The 19209-nt window shown below is 42.1% G+C and overlaps 1 protein-coding gene across 2 annotated transcripts in view; it reads right to left on the bottom strand.

The window, feature by feature from the left end:
• The window catches only part of bchs (WD repeat and FYVE domain containing 3 bchs), a 227185-nt gene that overhangs the window by 153531 nt on the left and 54445 nt on the right, over positions 1-19209 (bottom strand). For both annotated transcript variants that reach the window (XM_037413472.2, XM_037413474.2), the window contains exons 17-19: positions 16670-16759; positions 16093-16324; positions 3820-4043 (exon numbers count right to left, since the gene is read on the bottom strand). In XM_037413472.2, the coding sequence (XP_037269369.2) occupies positions 3820-4043; positions 16093-16324; positions 16670-16759 (546 nt within the window). The remainder of the gene's footprint in view (positions 1-3819; positions 4044-16092; positions 16325-16669; positions 16760-19209) is intronic.

The following is a 19209-nucleotide window of genomic DNA, read 5'->3' as shown; positions in this document are numbered from 1 at the left end:
CAAACTAAATTTTTTTCACATGCACTTTTGCAAAATGGGATCAAGTGCACCCACGCCGCATTACTGCTTCAGAAATGGGGAGTTTGACAGGTTCACACATTGATGTACCCCATTTAGGAGGTTGCAACGTCGATATGAGAGTGCACTGCTCAGGTAATTCAAGGATTTTGAAGGATGGCAAAAAATTCCAGGACTTTCAAGGGCCTTAAAAGTGCATTTTTTAAATTCAAGGGTTTTCAAAAATTTCAAGAACCTGTACGAATCCTGAGTGAGTAAGATACACACGTTCAAAATATACATGTCCACTTGCAATGACCGCAGCCTCTCTCCAGTCTTCGACCCCCAGAAAGCAGAACGCATCCTATTCGCGATGGGTGGTATGTGCTGCTTTCACTAATATTCGCTAGCAGTAAATGCAATTTTAACCTAAAATACCTCCTAGCAGATCAATTCCTACGTACAAGTAACAAAATAATGGTTTGCATTGAATAACAGCTAGTGGAATACACAACACCGATGAGATAGATGGGAGAAACACAGATGCCAAGGTGCCTTGTTTTTCATTTGTGTGCCGTCTACATTGCGCATTCCCATATCAAGTCTGTTCTACCAACAAGGCCAATCTTTAACCCTAGAAATTAGAATAAGTTCATGACCAATTGATGAAAGAGGTAGACATAGCTGAAAGACAGTATGTGTTTCATTACTTTCATTTTGTTTAGATGTACTAATTGATTAGTATAAACGATTTCTATGCTCCACTGCATACTCTATGAACACTAACTTAGAACCAGCTGTATCACTGCTAGTTACAAGCCATATTCTCCAGCTTGTGGGGACGCTAACACCCCCTGTAAAGTCATTTACGCCTTGTGGCACACATGTATTTTGCCCATAGGCCGCATTTAGGGTTAACAACCACTGAGCGGTAAATGACGCTGTGCTCGCGAACGTCTATTACCACCACCATTATCATCATGGTTACCGCAGTAGCACCAGCAGTGATGATGCCTGGCAGCAAGTCTCGGTGGCAGCACATAACACATTCGCGAGGCTCTTTGGTGTGTGGCGGTTGGCGCGAACAGTCATCTCCCGCGGTGGGTCCATAGATGGACGGCATCGCGGGTTGGTTACTGTGGGCCCTTATGTGTCCAGCGATGGTGGCACCACCTTTATCTACCCTGTGTTTGTTCTTATGCTTGAGTGTATATTAGAATATTGTGTAAGGTTGCTCTACCGTGCTGATCACTAGTGATGTATTTTGATTCGGCTGACGATATCGTCACTGTAAAAGCAGTTAAATAAATATGATGTTTGGTTTGCTTCCATCTGCGTCTGTTGTGTCCGCTCGCTCAGAGAGCAGCATGCCTCATTTGTAGAGACCCTCCACTGGCTGCCCAATGTGGGGCCCTTGGAGCATTGGACCACCGTTTTCGTGGTTCGGAATAACCTTTTGTTTGAGCTGAGATAGAGGCCTAGGGTGGACTTCCATTGCTAGTGTCGGCGGTGTACTTCGTTATAAGCGAGAAGATCGGTTGCTGTAATGTGTTTGAACTTATCGCATATTGAGATCGTTTGAGATTTTCTTCCTGCTCGCAAGTGGTTTTTTGTTGTTTTTTAAGTACGTTGTTGAGTTGTTGGTACGAGAGCCATGGGGTCCGCATCCTGGGAACAGCAAAGCTTAAAGCACGTGGATTGTGGGCCAGGCTCGAAGTGAGTAAGGAAGTCTGGTAGGTGGTCTGAGTTTCTGTAAATAGCTTCTTCTATCTCTCTGGGCTCAGGAAGTCGGCTATCGTTGCTGTCTTGTCTTGCGACTCCACGCCGGCATGTCGTAACACCGTCTGGGACGGTGGGCGCGTGTTTTAGCGTGTTGATCCCTAGTGATGTATTTTGTTTGGCTGATGATAATGTCGTTGTAAAAGCAGTTAAATAAATGTGATGTTTGGTTTGGTCCGGCAGTGTCTGCTTTCTCCGTGCGCTCCGAGAGCGGCGCTCTCCTTTAGAGACCCCACGAGCTATTACTCCAGCACTGCGTTGCAGAATGTTTTTCTGCCAAGAGATGGCTCTCAGTGGCATGCACAAGCAACACAAGCTGGAGGGGATAAGCAAGGAATTTGGCCGTATATTATTCGGGTTGTGCAGGATAAAAGAGTGTAAAACAAAATTGCAATATTAAACAGCAAAATTAAACATGAGATGCATGTGCACTCTTTGCATGAGAGGAAACAATACAGTTAAACCTGGATATAGCTAAATTGATAAATTCCCGGAAAAGTTCATTATAAAGAGGATTTCGTTATATGCAGGTTCGGTACGAAAATTCAGAAAATAAACGTGCAAATTAAACAAAAGGGGGACTGAAGGCAGAGCTAACCCAAAACACCTATTTTACAGTAAAAAACGGAGTTATTATTGCGATAGCAATTGTATAGACACTCTCGGCGGGCTTTTGCTGTCGCTGCCTTGTTCCGTAACAAGTCCAAATTGATAACACGCCCCCGCACATTGTAACTTTCACGAGCGAGTAAAAGCGCGCGAGCACTGCTGAAGCAGAGATCAAATGAGTCAGCCCGTCCTTATCGAGAGGAAAGTGCATAACATCTCTCGCGTGTTAGAACTGCTGTCGAATGCTCAAACAGAAAGTAAACCACCTGTCTTAAACGAGCATGAAACAACCCGGGGGCGATCCCTCGTGTAGCAATAGTGAACTTGGATTTTAAGGACGGTCGCAATTGCTGGCGCGCTTGCTATCTTGGTGAGTATCAGTGAGGTTTCGTTTCAACAAGAAGGGACTGTGTGAAAAGAGCAAAGTGATCTTTCGTGGGGCAAAGTACGCGTGGAAGATAAGCACGAGTCCTTTTTTTTTCTTTCTTGAGTTTTCATACATATAAATACGTATAGGCAGCGGCGGCAAAAAAAAAAAAAAATAACAGCTGAGACTGTATATATACATAATTGCAATAAAAAAAAAGCAAAGCTGAACATCGTCGGGGGGGACACACCATGCGCGCGCAGTGAAACTATGAAGGCGCGCACGGCATCGAAAACGAAATGCGAACGACACAGAGACAGACACGGATATCGTGGAAAACTATTAGGTAAAGCGCCCTCCATATGCAGCGCGGCATCACGTATGTGACGCTAACTAAAAGCGTGGCACTATCAACGCACAAACATAGTTTTTTTTTTTTTTGAGTGGGGGGAGGGGGGACACCCGCGCATGCGACCGCAGCGGTGAGAACGGGGGCAATGCCTGCTCGTGGGGTGAAGGCCCGCCTGCCCGTCTCATGCGGACATGAGCCATGTGCCCGCCACTGCCGGTTCACGCTTCGGCGGCGGCAGGACAGCTGCGGAAGATGAATGCTTGTACCAAAATGCCGAAATGCGGAGCGAAATTCAAAGAATGTCCGTGGGGGAAATTCGCTATATCAAGGTTGTCTCCCGCAGTTACTTTGTTACATAGAGGTCGCATATACATGTGCTCCTATGAAGCGACGGCGGGGAATAGAAAAACTTTGTTATATCGAGGAATTGGTTATATGGAGGTTCGTTATAAGCAGGTTTAACTGTACTATGCAGTAAGACCAAAAACCTGTGCGGTATTTGGTTCTGGTTAAAACTAGACATAGTTCTAGTGGAAGAAACGAATAAAGCAAGAGATGATGCCAGTTGAAAGTCTAGTGTGTGCGCTGTCACCTTCACTCATCTGTCTTTACCCACTGTCACATAACTGCTCCAGCTCAAAATTTGCATTCCAATTCTCAGATCTTATACTTATATTAATTGCAAGACATTTATCGACCCCTTATTCAGGCTCACCGGAGGTCCCTCGGCTCAAGTGCCTGTGCTGCAAGGCGCTCGAGCATGTACTGCAGGGGCAGGTGGAGCGGATGCTGCTCATCTTCAAGGGCAGGCCGACAGCGCTGCAGCATCTCCCCAGGCAGGCCAGCCTCACACATAACCTGTTGGTTGCGCTCTGAACGCACCAGTGACCGTAGCACCTCTGCCAGGTACAGCTGCAGCGTCAGCTCTATCTGCAACCACTGATGAAAAGAAACAAAGTTCTTGTCACAAAAGGTGTTGCTTCCATGCTTCAAAAAGAAGCTTCCAGCATTTTTGGAGACCATACTGATTAAGTACAATATTAATGTTGCATGAATACAAGTAAAAAAAAGCAAGGCTGGCAAACGACTCGAATAAGTGCGTTTGATTGACCTAATAAGTTTCAACACATGAAGAAAGGGATAGTTCTAAACTTACACCACAAATTCAATTTTCAGTACCCCTTTAGTGGCTTAGCACTATCAAAATCTCTTGCGGTCAAGCTCTCGTGACTGACAAGGGAAATTCAATGAGGCGGTCCCACTCAAATTATGTCACTCAAATGTTTGCTTCTCTGAAATGACACCATTTCAATAAATGATGAGTAGCAAAAAGCACTGTTTTAATGAAGCCAGTTTTTTTGTTTTCACAGATGCTCAACTTTTTTTTCCAAAAATGCACAAGAGGCTATTCAGATGACTTCAACTTATCGGAAAGTTTAAATATTTCCATGTGCGCCACTACTTATGGAATATCAAGGATGCATACATGAGCAAAGCTAAATGCAATATTTGCCCCTCACTCTTTGACCATGTTGGCCACTACCTCTGGCTCACATGTTTACAGCATTGCCACTTGGCAGTACCTGATGGGTCGCCATGGTACCTGCACTAAACAACATGTGGCATACGTGACTGTCAGGTCTAGTCATCATAAACCATCTCTACAGTTGTAAACAGCAGTATTTACTCTGCCCTCATATTCTTTACTTGCATAAATGACAGTTTAGTAGACTCTCTATAAATGCAACCTGAAGACACGTGGAAAATATGTTCCATTTAAAAGGAGCTCTGTTTACTGAGAGATATACAGGGGTGTGAATTTCAGGTGGGAAACCAATTATATTAGTGGCAGTTGTTCCAAAAAAGGAACTTTTTATTTCTAGATCAATTTTGATTAAACTTGGCAAGTGTGTGTGTGTATATATATATATATATATATATATATATATATATATATATATATACTGATTTCAGATGTGAAATTATTTTTCTTGTGTTAAGAGCAGTTTTTGAAATAGTACTAACTATTTCATGTGCCTTTTGGAGAGCAAGCTTTTGCATAAACTAAAAAAGTTACAAAGTAAATAAACATATCAAAATAATTTAGAATCAAAGCTGATTGCAATACAACAAGAATTAATGTCTAAACCAACTAGAAAAAAAGTTATGGAATGTTGAACACTTGCCAGTGAAATTTTAGGTTGAAACTGACTTGGACGCAAATGTTAAACGGACCATAACTTTTGTTCAAATTGATTTAAGACATCCATTTTTGTGGGATTGCACACAGTCCTGATTCCAGATTATTGTGATATGTCAACTTACTTTGTAGCTCTCTTAAAGTAAAAGAAATCTTGTTGGCAAAAAGGCCCATTAAATATTTTGTAGTTTAAAAACTATACCTTATACAAGAAAAATAATTGTATATTTAAAATCAGCACACATATTTACATAATACACCAAGTTTCATCAAAATCAATCAAGAAATAAAAAACTTATTTTAAAGAGCAATGTCTCCAATTAATGCATGTAAAATATTTTTATTTACTGAGGGTCTACTGTACTTCATCAGTGCATTATGCCCTTATTGAAAATACATAATTCGAATACACTTTGAAGAATAAAGTATCATTTCAAGCCACAAAGAAGGCGTTGAAACTAGGCTTGTGCAAACAGCAACTTCTAGGTCCAAAGCGCATTTGAAGCAAATAGTTATTCGGTCGACTATTTGCTTCGTAGTAGTATATATAGTAACTTGTGCAGTATATACAGCCTATTATGAAGAAAAAGCATATTTATTGTGACCAATTAACCTACACAAAAGAACTGAAACAAGGTATGTGCAAATGTCATTATAGTTTATTCAAAGAGAAGTGGATGCAACTTTGAATAGTAACAGGGTTTGACTTTCTGTAGAATGCAAGTGCAAGCTTATGCAAATAGTGAACTTTAGGTTCGAAGCAAATAGTGATTTTGGTCAAGTAATTTCTAACTGAATTCGAATAATATATAACACATATTATAAAAAAAAAATGGGCATACTTTTCATGACCAATCAACCTATACAACATTCTTTAAAAATTTAAATAATACCTGTGCAAATGTCTTCTTTTTGTTTAAAAAAAGTGGAAACAATTTTGAACAGTAGCAGGATTTGACTTCCGTATAAAATGCAAGTGATAACCTGTAGAAAATGATACATTTTAAAATTTACTATAGTTCGAACCTACAGATGAATCTCGATAATTAGAACTCGAAAGGGCCCAAAAATTCGTTCAAATCAAAAGACATTCAAATTGATGAAAGCTAAATGAACGGAGAGATGGCATAGTGATTAGAGCATCAGCCACGCATGCAAGAGGTTCTTAGTTCAAATCCTGGTGATGCACAGTTCCCAACCGGATTAAAAAAAAATACACGGGGTGATGGAACTGCATTAGGAGGACTGGGGTGCGGCCTCACCGGTGCCCACCGCCGGTAACACACTCCCTCACCAGAGAAGGACTGGCCACCCTGGTGCAGTATATGGCCACTACATCCCACATGCATATGCCAATAAACTCACGGCCCTCAACCCCAGTGGCTGCGAAGCAACTGACCACGGCGGGGGTCAGATCTGCAACGCAGCAGAGGGTGCTGAGAATCTCTGGGTCTGAACAGGCCGCAATTTGAACCTGAGCTTGGCAACGTTTAATGCTAGAACCTTATCTAGTGAGGCAAGTCTAGCTGTACTATCCGAGGGGCAAGAGGGTGTTAAATGGGATGTAATAGGGCTCAGTGAGGTTAGGAGGACGGATGAGGCCTATACATTGCTACACAATGGGCACGTCCTGTGCTATCATGGCTTGGCTGACGGAAGAGAACTAGCAGTGGGATTCCTTATCCACAGAAACATAGCTGGCAACATAGAGGAATATTATACCATTAATGAAAGCGTGGTAGGTATCGTAATTAAACTCAATACGAGATACAAGGTGAAGGTGGTACAGGCTTACGCATCTACATCCAGCCATGATGACGCGTCAGTTGAAAGCTTCTATTAAGACGTGGAATCGGCAATGAGTAAGGTAAAAACACAGTATACTATATTGATGGGAGACTTCAATGCCAGGGTAAAGAAGAAGCAGGCTAGAGACCAGGCAGTAGGAAATTACGGCATCGGTACTAGAAATGCCAGAGGGGAGCTACTAGTAGAATTCGCAGAATGCAATATTTAGCAGATTTTGAATACCTTCTACCGAAAATGAGAAAACCGTAAGTGGACATGGAGGAACCTTAATGGCGAAAGTAAGAACGAAATAGACTTTATACTGAGTGCACACCCAGGCATCGCGCAGGATGTGGAACTGCTTGGCAAGGTACGATGCAGTGAGCATAGAATGGTACTGTCTTGAATTCGCCTAAACTTCGCCTACGCAAGAAACCAATCAATGGGCTAGCACTGAGAGGGAAAGTACAGGAATTCAGAGTCTCGCTTCAGAAGAGGTACTCTGCTCTTATCAAAGAAACCAGCCTTAGCGTTGACACAATGAATAATAATCTGACGAGTATCATTACGGAGTCTGCAGTGGAAGTTGGAAGTACGGTAGTTAAACAGGACACTGGCAAGCTGTCCCAGAAAACGAAGAACCTCATTAAGAAGCATCAAAGCATAAAAGCCTCAAGTACAACAGACAAAATACAGTTGGCAGAGCTTAAGAAGTTGATTAATAAGCGTAAGGTATCCGATGTAAAAAGGTATAACATGGAGAGAATTGAACACGCTCTGGAGAACGGAGGAAGCGTCAAAGCAGTGAAGAGAAAACTTGGGATAGGCAAAAACCAGATGTATGCACTAAGGTACAAGGAAAGCAAAGTAACTACCAATACGGATACAATAGTAAAATTAGCGGAGGAGTTTTACAATGATCTGTACAGTAGCCGGGACAACCACGACCTTACCATAAGAACTAGCAGTAACTCTGATGCCAGCCCACCAGTAATGATAGAAGTCAGAAAAGCCTTGGAGAGCATGCAAAGAGGCAAAGCTGCTGGTGAGGATCAGGTAACATCAGATCTGCTGGAAGATGGAGGACAGATTGTGTTAGAAAGACTAGCCACCCTGTTTACAAGGTGTCTCCTGACGGGAAGAGTACCAGAATCTTTGAAGAATGCTAACACCATCTTAATACATAAGAAAGAAGATGACAAGGACTTGAAGAATTACTGGCCGATCAAATTGCTCTCCATCGTATACAAGCTATTTAAAAGGGTGATTGCTAACAGAATTAAGGCAACATTAGAATTCAATTAACCAAAGGAACAAGCAGGATTTTCAACAGGCTACTCAACAATCGACCACATTCATACTATGCTCAGAATACATCCAACCACTAGCCTTCATAGATAACGAGAAGGCGTTCGATTCAGTAGAAATGTCAGCAGTCATGCAGACACTGCGCCATCGGGGTGCCGACGAAGCAAATACAAACATCCTGGAAGAAATCTACAGGGAATAAACTGCTACTGTAATGCTTCATAAATAAAGCGGCAGAATACAAGTCAAGAAGGGTGTAAGGCAGGGGGATACAATCTCCCCAATGCTATTTTCTGCGTGCTTACAGGAGGTTTTCAGAGGCCTAGAATGGGAAGAGTTAGGGATAAGAGTTAATTGAAAGTACCTTCATAACCTGCACTTTGCCAATGACATTGCATTGCTGAGTAACTCAGGGGATGAATTGCAACTCATGCTTACAGAGTTAGACAAGGAGAGCAGAAAGGTAGGTCCTAATGCAGAAAATGAAAGTAATGTACAACCTCGGAAGAGAACAGCGCTTTGAGATAGGTAATAGTGCACAAGAAGTAGATGTCTATTTACAACAGGTGATAACTGTGAAGCCGAACCACGAGATTGAAGTCACTAGAAAAATAAGAATGGAGTGTAGCACATTTAGCAAGCACTCTCAAATCTTGACAGGTATTGCCACTATCCCTCAAAAGGAAGGTATGTAACAGCTGCATCTTGCTGGTACTTAGCTATGGAGCGGAGACCTGGGGACTTACAAAGAGGGTTCAGCTTAAATTGAGTACGACACAGCGAGCAATGGAAAAGAAAATGGTAGGTGTAACCATAAGGAACAAGAAGAGAGCAGAACGGGGTTAAGGATATCATAGTTGAAATCGAGAAGAGGAAATAGACATGGGCCGGGTATGTAGCGCGTAGACAGGATAACTGCTGGTCATTAACAGTAACTAACTGGATTCCCAGAGGACAAGCGGGTTAGGGGGAGACAGAAAGTTATATGGGCAGATGAGATTAAGAAGTTTGTGGGTATAAAATGGAAGCAGCAAGCACAGGACCAAGTTGACTGGCGGAACATGGGAGAGGCTTTTGTCCTGCAGTGGACCTAGTCAGGCTGATGATGATGATGATGATGATGATGATGATGATGAAATGAACGCAGGGCTCACTATGTAGTGGCGCATCACATGAGGAGGAAGTTTCAGAAGACTTACACTTATTCACAAATCACAAAACATCGGTTATTATTTGAAGTAGTCAGTCATATGCGTCAGCACACATTTGCCTTACAGCGAGTCAATCATTTTCGCATGCAGTTTGCAAAGCATTTCTACTTCAGCTTCAGAATTCTCCTGGCAACAGAAGTTGCAAGCGGCAATGTCCAGCACCAACACCATCTAAAGACGACGGCAGCGACTGCGTCTCTGCTACTTGCTTCCGTCTGCACCGCAGCCGGAGCGTGGCCAGCACATGACAAGAAAGGAAGAGCATCTCCATGTGGAGAGAAGCAAATAGCAATTTGAGAGAGAACCAACACTGTGCAGCAGCTTTTTTTTTTTTTTTGCTGCTCTCTTCGTGTGCGGCATTGAAAGAACAAGAGTCGCTACGTGGCAGGGACTCTTGTTTCAGGGTTCCTTTAAGATGCTTTCAAAAAAAAAAAAAAGCTGTTTTATTTGGTGGCCCCAAAGAAATGAATATTTTCCTGTTTAGATAGGTTTTTATGCTAATTTCAACTATGCAATCAGTTTTATATCAAGTTGCATAGTTTTGGTTTTGTACCATGACAATGCATAAAATATAACTCTTTCTGGAGACAGTTTTTATACCAATAACCTTTTCTTATTATGAGCTATTAATGGCTCATATTGCTCCACATTCACTGTAGAATGCAAATAATGGCTCATATTGCTCCAGCTTCACATGAACAAGAGAAATTGTAATGTGAAATGTCTCAAATTGGTTTGACCATACTAATTGTTTGCTTTAGGTTCATAACAATTATATATTATAATTGCGGCCACACGCAGCATGTGCTAAGTTGTGCACTTTTCTATCATAGGTTGACTCGTGCTTGCCGCTGTACGCTGCCTGGCCGTCCGTCATCAACTTCTTCCGCGCATCTGCATGACGTAAAGAACCTGCTGACTGCGGAGATAACCTCACGGAGTCTGCGCCTGCGCCATCAGAAACAGTGCCACCTACGCCTATAAAAGCATCGCCTCAACGGGAATTCATCGGGATTTGCGGCCACACGCAGCATGTGCTAAGTTGTGCACTTTTCTATCATAGGTTGACTCGTGCTTGCCGCTGTACGCTGCCTGGCCGTCCGTCATCAACTTCTTCCGCGCATCTGCATGACGTAAAGAACCTGCTGACTGCGGAGATAACCTCACGGAGTCTGCGCCTGCGCCATCAGAAACAGTGCCACCTACGCCTATAAAAGCATCGCCTCAACGGGAATTCATCGGGATTTGCGGCCACACGCAGCATGTGCTAAGTTGTGCACTTTTCTATCATAGGTTGACTCGTGCTTGCCGCTGTACGCTGCCTGGCCGTCCGTCATCAACTTCTTCCGCGCATCTGCATGACGTAAAGAACCTGCTGACTGCGGAGATAACCTCACGGAGTCTGCGCCTGCGCCATCAGAAACAGTGCCACCTACGCCTATAAAAGCATCGCCTCAACGGGAATTCATCGGGATTTGCGGCCACACGCAGCATGTGCTAAGTTGTGCACTTTTCTATCATAGGTAGGAATTTTGTGCTTGTTATTGTGACTTAGCTAAGTGCAATTGTTTGTGGCTGCTTATCCCCCTTCCTGTACTTTGATTGTTGTTCAAATGGGTGTTGATCTGTGCACTCACCGGGCACGCATTGGTCTGTTCTCTGTGCGCCATAAGCCCCGGTACAGCAGTGTCGTTCCCTTCAGTGACAGTTCGCACTTCATCCTCGCTCTTTGCCCTAGACCTTCGCTAGGATTACTATCAGTATGCTTCGCCTTGCTACTGCTCCAAGCGGGAGACGTTGAAACCAATCCAGGTCCCAAGATTGACGACGTCCTAGTCTTCCTTAGGGAGTTTCGAGAAGAAGTCGCGACAGACATAAACGATGTGAAAGAACAAGTTGCTAATCTAAACACCCGGATCACCGCTATTGAAAGCAAAATTAGTAGTGTACAAGAAATACAGGATCACTTTGACGCAGTCAGGACATCCGTTCATGAAGTTAAGGCTAACATAAGAAAAACTAATGATGAGCTCATTGATGTCGTAGACGATATCAGTAACAGAATGAGGCGTAACAACCTAATAATTAAAGGCATACCTGAAAATGGTCAGGAGGGATATGCCGATTCCGAAGCCATCGTGAAAGATTTCTGTTCTACCCACTTGAAGATTAACGTTGGCGACATCGAACGCGCTCATCGTATTGGTCAGCGCCGTCCTGGCTTTCATAGGCCTATCATCATTAAGTTCCTCAATTTCAAAACCAAAACAGAAGTTTTACGGAACGCCCCCAAACTGAAAAACCTCGATTTCCCGAAGGTATGGATAGAAGAAGATTTTTCTCCCAAAGTTCAGTTGGCTCGCAGAAAATTGCGTGAATATGCCAGGAGTAATCGTGAAGGAACAGAACCATTTTCTATACGTTATAACTCTCTGCACTTGAAAGGCTCCATCTACCGATATGACCCTGTCAAAGATAACATCGTAGAAGTTCCTACACGCAACCAGTCATCGCGTACTTGACAAAAACTTGCAGAAAAATCCAAAGCTGTATCTTCAAATACTGTCTCGTTACTTTTGGCCAACTTCCGCAGCCTGTATCACAAACTAGACAGTTTAAAGGCACTGATGCATACTTGCTCTGCTGATGTTATAATTGGTACTGAAACCTGGCTATCCAGCGACGTCGCGGACAGTGAACTAGCTCTGCACCCGTCTTTTAAGATATTTCGCAAAGACAGGGAAAATTCTCGAGGAGGCGGAGTTATCATTGCTATCAGAGGAGATTATAATCCATCACTTTTGATTGTCGATACTCCCCTAGAACTAGTTGCGATTACCGCGCGTATTGGTCATGCGCAGTGTGTGATTGTTGCATGCTATCGCCCGCCTGACAATCGGTCAGACTTTGTACACTTATTTAATACCGCCATTGAACATATTTTTTCTCAATATCCGAAATGCATTTTGATAGTAGGGGGAGACTTTAACTACCCTTATATCGACTGGTCAAACTCTTCTCTGAAAGAAAACAGCAATAGATCTGAATGTGTTAATTTCTTGCATACTCTGCATTTTCATCATTTATCTCAAGTTGTACAAAAACCAACACGAGGCAATCATATCTTAGACTTAATCTTGACAAATCATCCTGAATTCAGTGAAGTCCGAGTGCTTGATCCAATAAGTGACCATAATGTCGTACACTGCTCGTTTGCACTGAAATCCACCGTACAAAAGAAAATGAAGAAGTGTATTCTCAGTTACGCTCGCGCTAATACTGAAAAAATGATGGCCATTTTAGCACCATTTGCCGCAGACTTTTCAAATGAATTCCAAAATAGATCTGCAAATGACAATTGGTGTTTGTTTCGAGACAGACTGAAGGAAGTTGAAGCTAACTGTATACCTAAGATAACCATCACCTCAAGGCCGAACGACCCCTGGTTTAACCACGATGTAAAAAAATGCATAAACAAGAAAAAAAGAGCTTTCAGAAAGTTTTCTCGGACAAAGACTCAAGCAGACTGGGAAAACTACAAGAACATATCACGTCTTACAGAAACAGCTATTGCTAACGCCAAAAACGAATTCTTCAACTCTATCCTTCCAAATATGCTGAAAACTGACCCAAAAAAGTTTTGGCAAGTTGTAAACCCCAAACATAATCATGCAGCTCCCTTACTTACTGAAAATGGCGTGACTTTGAGCATTATAGATAGCGCAAACAAGTTTCGTAAATGTTTTTCCGACGTTTTTACTAGGGAACACGCACTTCATGATGCTCATATATCTCATCAACCGCTCATCCAGTACCCTTTCTTGCCCATCGTAATATCACAAAATGGCATATCTCGTGCCATTGACAGGCTCCCTAATAAAACCAGCCCCGGTCCGGATGGTATAAGCGCCAAACTTCTAAAATTTACGTCCCATTACTCGTCTTTATTGCTATCTTTAATATTTCAACAATCGCTGGATACAGGATGCGTACCAGAAGATTGGAAATCTGCCTTAGTGATTCCAGTTTTTAAATCAGGTGACTCCACAGATCCCACCAACTACAGACCAATTTCTCTAACATGCATCTCCTGCAAACTGCTTGAGCATGTTTTGTATACCCACATTATAACTTACCTCAACCAAAACAACTTGCTTCTTGACAACCAACATGGATTCCGTCAACATCGCTCATGTCAAACTCAACTGTTCGAACTCGTCACAGATATTCACACTTCAATACACAATCAACTTTACATAGACGCCATCTTCATTGACTTTTCTAAAGCATTTGATCGCGTGCCTCACAATCGCCTCAAACTTAAAATTAGAAATTTACAACTTGATTACAACTGTACGCGATGGATTGAAGAATTCCTTAGTAATAGATTTCAGGTAATCAGTTTGCAAGATTGCTTTTCTACCCGTGCTGACGTCATCTCGGGAGTTCCCCAAGGCTCCGTCCTTGGCCCATTATTATTTTTGATATACATAAATGACATAGCCGTTAATCTCGCATCTCAAATACGCCTTTTCGCAGACGATTGCGTCATTTACAAACCCATAACCAGCAACAGTGACGTCATTTCTCTACAATTAGACCTAAATAGGCTAACAGAATGGTGCAACATATGGCAAATGGAAATCAATATTTCAAAGACTAAACACGTGCAATTCGCTTCAACTATTCGCCAGAACGCTAATCAATATAAAATACGTGGTGCTAACATTGGCTCAGTATCCTCGATTAAATACCTTGGTGTACTTTTTACGTCAAACTTAAACTGGAATGCGCACATTGAACACGTCACCTCCAAAGCATGCAAAAAACTAGGATACCTTAAACGACGCCTACATGTCGCAAACACTGATACGAGGCTTCGTGCGTATATCTCACTCATAAGGCCTTCTTTGGAATATGCCTCTATAATTTGGCACCCTCATCACGCTTACTTGTCCAATCTACTTGAATCAGTTCAAAATAAAGCAGCCCGATTTATCATGTCTTCATATTCTCACTACGTAAGTGTATCTGCCTTGAAGAAAAGGCTAAATCTTGTCAGTCTTGGCTCACGCAGAAAATTTGCACGTCTGGTGTTTTTTCATAATCTTCATCATGGAAACTCCACATTTGCTCGACCTAACCTTCTGCCTGCTCCCAATGTATCTACTCGGCGAGACCATGTTCATAAAATAAAACCAATATTTGCACGAACGAACTTGTATCAAAATTCGCCGCTAGTGTTATCAATTACAGAATGGAATTCCTTGCCCTCATCTCTAGTGTCGCTTACAGAATCAACTCTATTTCAAGCTGCCCTAACAGTGTTTTTCGATGGAAACCCTCCTTAGCCCAATATATTCGCATATCTTGTGAACTTGTCACTACTGTTGTATTTGCCTTGTGTATTTTTGTCCCAAACTTTCTCGTTACCGCTTCGCATTGTGCTCTATTTTTATAATGTCACCTAAAGTATTTCATGGTTTTTGTGTGCAGTTTTTACCATTATATGTACACACCTCGTTTTTGTAAACTCACTTGCATCCCCCCCTATGTAATGCCCTCTTTGGGCCCTTAGGGTATTTGTATAAATAAATAAATAAATAAGTGTTATCAGCTTTTAACAAAAACAATTACACTCTTCGCGTGTTAAGGAATATGTGGGACAATTTTCATTGCGATGTGGTCGTCAGAAGTGCCAAACTCGGAAAGTTGCCCAAAATTTCATCTTGTGGAAAACACATTTTAAATGTAAAATGGTAGCTCATCCAAGCAGCTATGATATGCTTTCTAAGATGATTTTTTTTTCATTATGAAAGCTTAGAAATTATTGCTATTTTAAGCATGTGAATTTTGTAAATTCCTGTAAAATACAATGGCAAGCAGTGAGGTGACAATTTCCAGGGGACTATAGACAATCAGCTATTTACAGCTTTTAATAGCCACCTTTTGCTCTTTAAGTTTAACTACAACCTAGAATTTTTTGTTGTGAAAGTAAAGAAACTAAATTTGAGAAAGCAAGTAAACACAAAAACTATGCAATTACGGAAAAAACTTGTATTTTTCGAGTAGCATCTGCCCTTAAGCCGTATAAGCCTGTGTAACACGCTTCTAAATTTAAAAAAAAATGATGAATTGATGTTAGGGTAACACATTCATTTAACATTGACATAAGGCTTCGCAGCAGTGAGTGTTTTCCTTGGAAAAGTGTATCCACAGCACAGCACCACTTTACTGCAGTGAAACCACCTGACAGGAGGTTACGTGCAGTTTATAAATGTTTATTCGTTCATTTCAAATGATTCAAAATTTAGTATAACTTGAATTCGTTTCAAAGCTAATTAGGGTACAGTAATAATGATCAAAATATTTCAAGTGCTCAAATATTTGCACAAGCCAAGATCAAACCTGCCATACTGTGTCCACTGCTCTCTAACCAAATTCAAGTCATGGACAAATGCCCCCTTAACTATGGCCTCACCTGGGAATCATTGCCATCGGCGATGGAAGGGACAAGGTGTAACATGGCCACAACCACTCCCGGGTGTACAATGAGGGGGTCTGGGCTTGGTGCTGAAAGGTTGAGTGTGGCCAGCACAGGCTTCTTGGCCTGAGGGCTGCCCTTGCCTGTGGTCTCAGATGGCTTCTTGGGAACTTCCACCGTACAATGCAGGGTTGGAGGGCAGGTAACCAACTTGGTCAAGGCCATCGGCCTGGGGAAGCCAACCAGTCATTGCTCTCAAGGAACTCTTGCGACGTGCAAATAGCACACAGACAACATAGCACAAGCATCACCAAAGCAAGTTATTAGAAGCCAAAGGATTTGCCAGATGGCCTTGTAGATCTAGGAAGCAGCCAAAGGGCCTGCAGTCAGAAAAATATGCACTTTTCTGACTGCATTATATATATTCGTGTCACAGCCAATTTATCTTGAGGACACAAAACATGACTGGCCAAATTAATAGAAGCTAACCTTGCATAGAAGCAGGTCAAAAATAATATCTTGATTAAAAAAAGACATCAAAACAGCATACTGAAAATTATCACAGACCACTTACTTGTCAAAAGAGTCAAGGGCCATGTCATACAACAACCGAATAACCACCAAGGCTGAGATGAGAGATGTTGGTACCTTGGTCAGGTCAAAACTGCATTGAACAGTAGTAGTCAATACTGTACTTGAAGAGACACTAAAAGCAAATAACAATTTATGTTAGAGTGAAAGCTCAATGTATGACGTCTCAAATAGCAATATTATCAACATAAGTGCCCCACTAACCGAGAAATTAAACTAAATGTATCACACGACATACGCCACAAGTGGGACATTTTGGACAAGATTCCGATAATATGAGAGTGCCTGACAACAATTAATCACTAGTAATCAAACTAGCTGCAATAAGATAAGAACCTTTCGTGCATCAAAAAGACATAATGAATACTGCTTTTCCATTTCTGTTTAATTCATGAAAAAAAGAACTGCCTCGCATTACTATGAGGAATGGCACGAGTGGTTCAAAAGTTCCATTTTCGCCTGGTTAAGCTGGATGGGTGATGCCATCTAGCAAGGTTAACTTGAACCAAGCAAGCAAATTGTTTAATGGTCATTGTTACTGCTGTGGCTCCCACTACTTTCACTCTGCTGCTACTAGCGTCGGTGGCCGCGCAGTAAAGGCGGGCAATGTTTGGTACAGAAACAGTGATGTGAGAAATACTGCTTTTAGGTGGGTGATTTGAAGTGCGCTAATGGGATGCGCACCACTACAACGTGATTTCTTTTAAAAATAAGCACTACTCGGTTTTCGGACAGCTATTTCAGCGATCGATATCGACTTAATATTTGCCTTAAGTGTCCCTTTAAAAAGCACAACACATAAAAGCTCACACAAGTTGAATCTCACTAAGTGGCTTTACTTATCATGATAAATTGAACACGAAGTGGCTTTACTTATCATGATAAATTGAACTTTTGACTTTTGAGCATGCAAACCATGTTTGCACATATGCACACACACCCCGCATGTGTGTGCCCACACTTGATAGTGGACTGCATTGTACAATATAAACAGAATTTTTGTCATTGAGTTAAAAACACATTCCAGAACTTCTTGTTTCAAAAAAGAGGCACAAACTAAAACAAAGGCTAACAAAATAAGGCCTTGCCAAAAGTTGTTTGCAGCTTCAGTAGTAGCTTTTAGCACTAAGCTACAGCATATTTTTAAAAATGTACTAGCAAACAGACAAAAATGCAATGACTACCGTATTTACTCGCGTAATGAATGCACTTTTTTTTTCTCGAAAAATCGGAGCAAAGTTGGGGGTGCATTTATTATGTGGGGAAAATTTTATAAAAACTTTTTCGGTATGAGCAAAAAAAATGAAGTAATACAAAAAAAAAAGTTAGGTCGCTCAGCTTCTTTGTTGCACTTCACTTATCTTCGGTAGTTGAAGGTGCTATCTTCTGCAAGCTGTTCCCGTGCCACCCGTGCACGCCATAAAAGCTTTCTGAGGCTATCTTTTCTCGCAATCATTTAGCCGGGACAGCAGCATCTGCAGCAATCTTGAGGGGTGCCCAGAAGCGTGCGCTATGACACCGCGATGCACTTAGCCAACTTCGCGGCAGCCTCGCATGAAGGCCCCGACGACGCCGTTGACATTGCAGCAAGCAACCAACATTGCAGCAAGCTACCACAGAAGCATCAAAACAAACCGTTGATAACAAGATTAACGACAAAATACGGCGGCGGCCTCGCTTGCAACCAAAGCAAGAATAGAATTGAAGACCATGTTGTGGAAATAGTCACGAACTTTTCAGGGCGCCAAGCGCTTTCTTTCTGGTTTTTCAGAAACCTGCAGCGTGAAAGTGACAAATGGCCCTTCCTGACAGCAAATCCTGTTGTCGTCGCTCGAAAATTCAGTGCATGTGGTTGGGCCTTAAAGTGTCATATTTGCAGGAAGAGACCGTTGGTTGGCACAGTAAGTTTCGTGACCTTCACTCCCTGTCAGCGGCGATGTCTCCACACTCGCACCGTTCGTGAACCCTGCTGTGGCACATAGATATTTGAAAAAGACTGGGGACGTGCCGCACACAAATAGAAAGAAAAACTATACGGCACGTGGCAGCGGGCAAAGAGGGGGAGAGGGAGCGAGTCAAGGTGGTCAAGGTGGACAGGGGGGTCGGCATAATAATAAAAAATGGAAGAGATCCAACGGGCAAGGAGGTGCCAGGTGTCTGTTAGCAGGACTGCAGCAAACGAATGTAGGGGGTGTGTTTATTACGCAGGGAAAAGAAAAATCCCAATTTTGACAAGTGAAGCTGGGGGTGCGTTATTATGCAAGTGCATTCATTATGGGAGTCTATACGGTACTTTCAAAATGTGAACTGGCTGTTTGAAAGTAAAAAAAAAAGAAGTTTGTGTGATAGTGCCCGGCCCAACAATAAACTGAAGCACAGGTACACACAATCCATTGTAGAAGTTAAAAGCAAAATTATGTTACTACATATTCTTTTTCAACTTGAAGGTCATCACTGTTGGTGCACAATTTGTGGTAATACATAGACAGACTGGTGATTCCTCCTCCTTCTCTCATACTCCCA

Source organism: Rhipicephalus microplus, chromosome X (genome assembly GCF_043290135.1).
Source record: "Rhipicephalus microplus isolate Deutch F79 chromosome X, USDA_Rmic, whole genome shotgun sequence".
NCBI classification, from domain to species: domain Eukaryota; kingdom Metazoa; phylum Arthropoda; class Arachnida; order Ixodida; family Ixodidae; genus Rhipicephalus; species Rhipicephalus microplus.
This window is presented reverse-complemented; position numbering and strand designations above follow the sequence as displayed.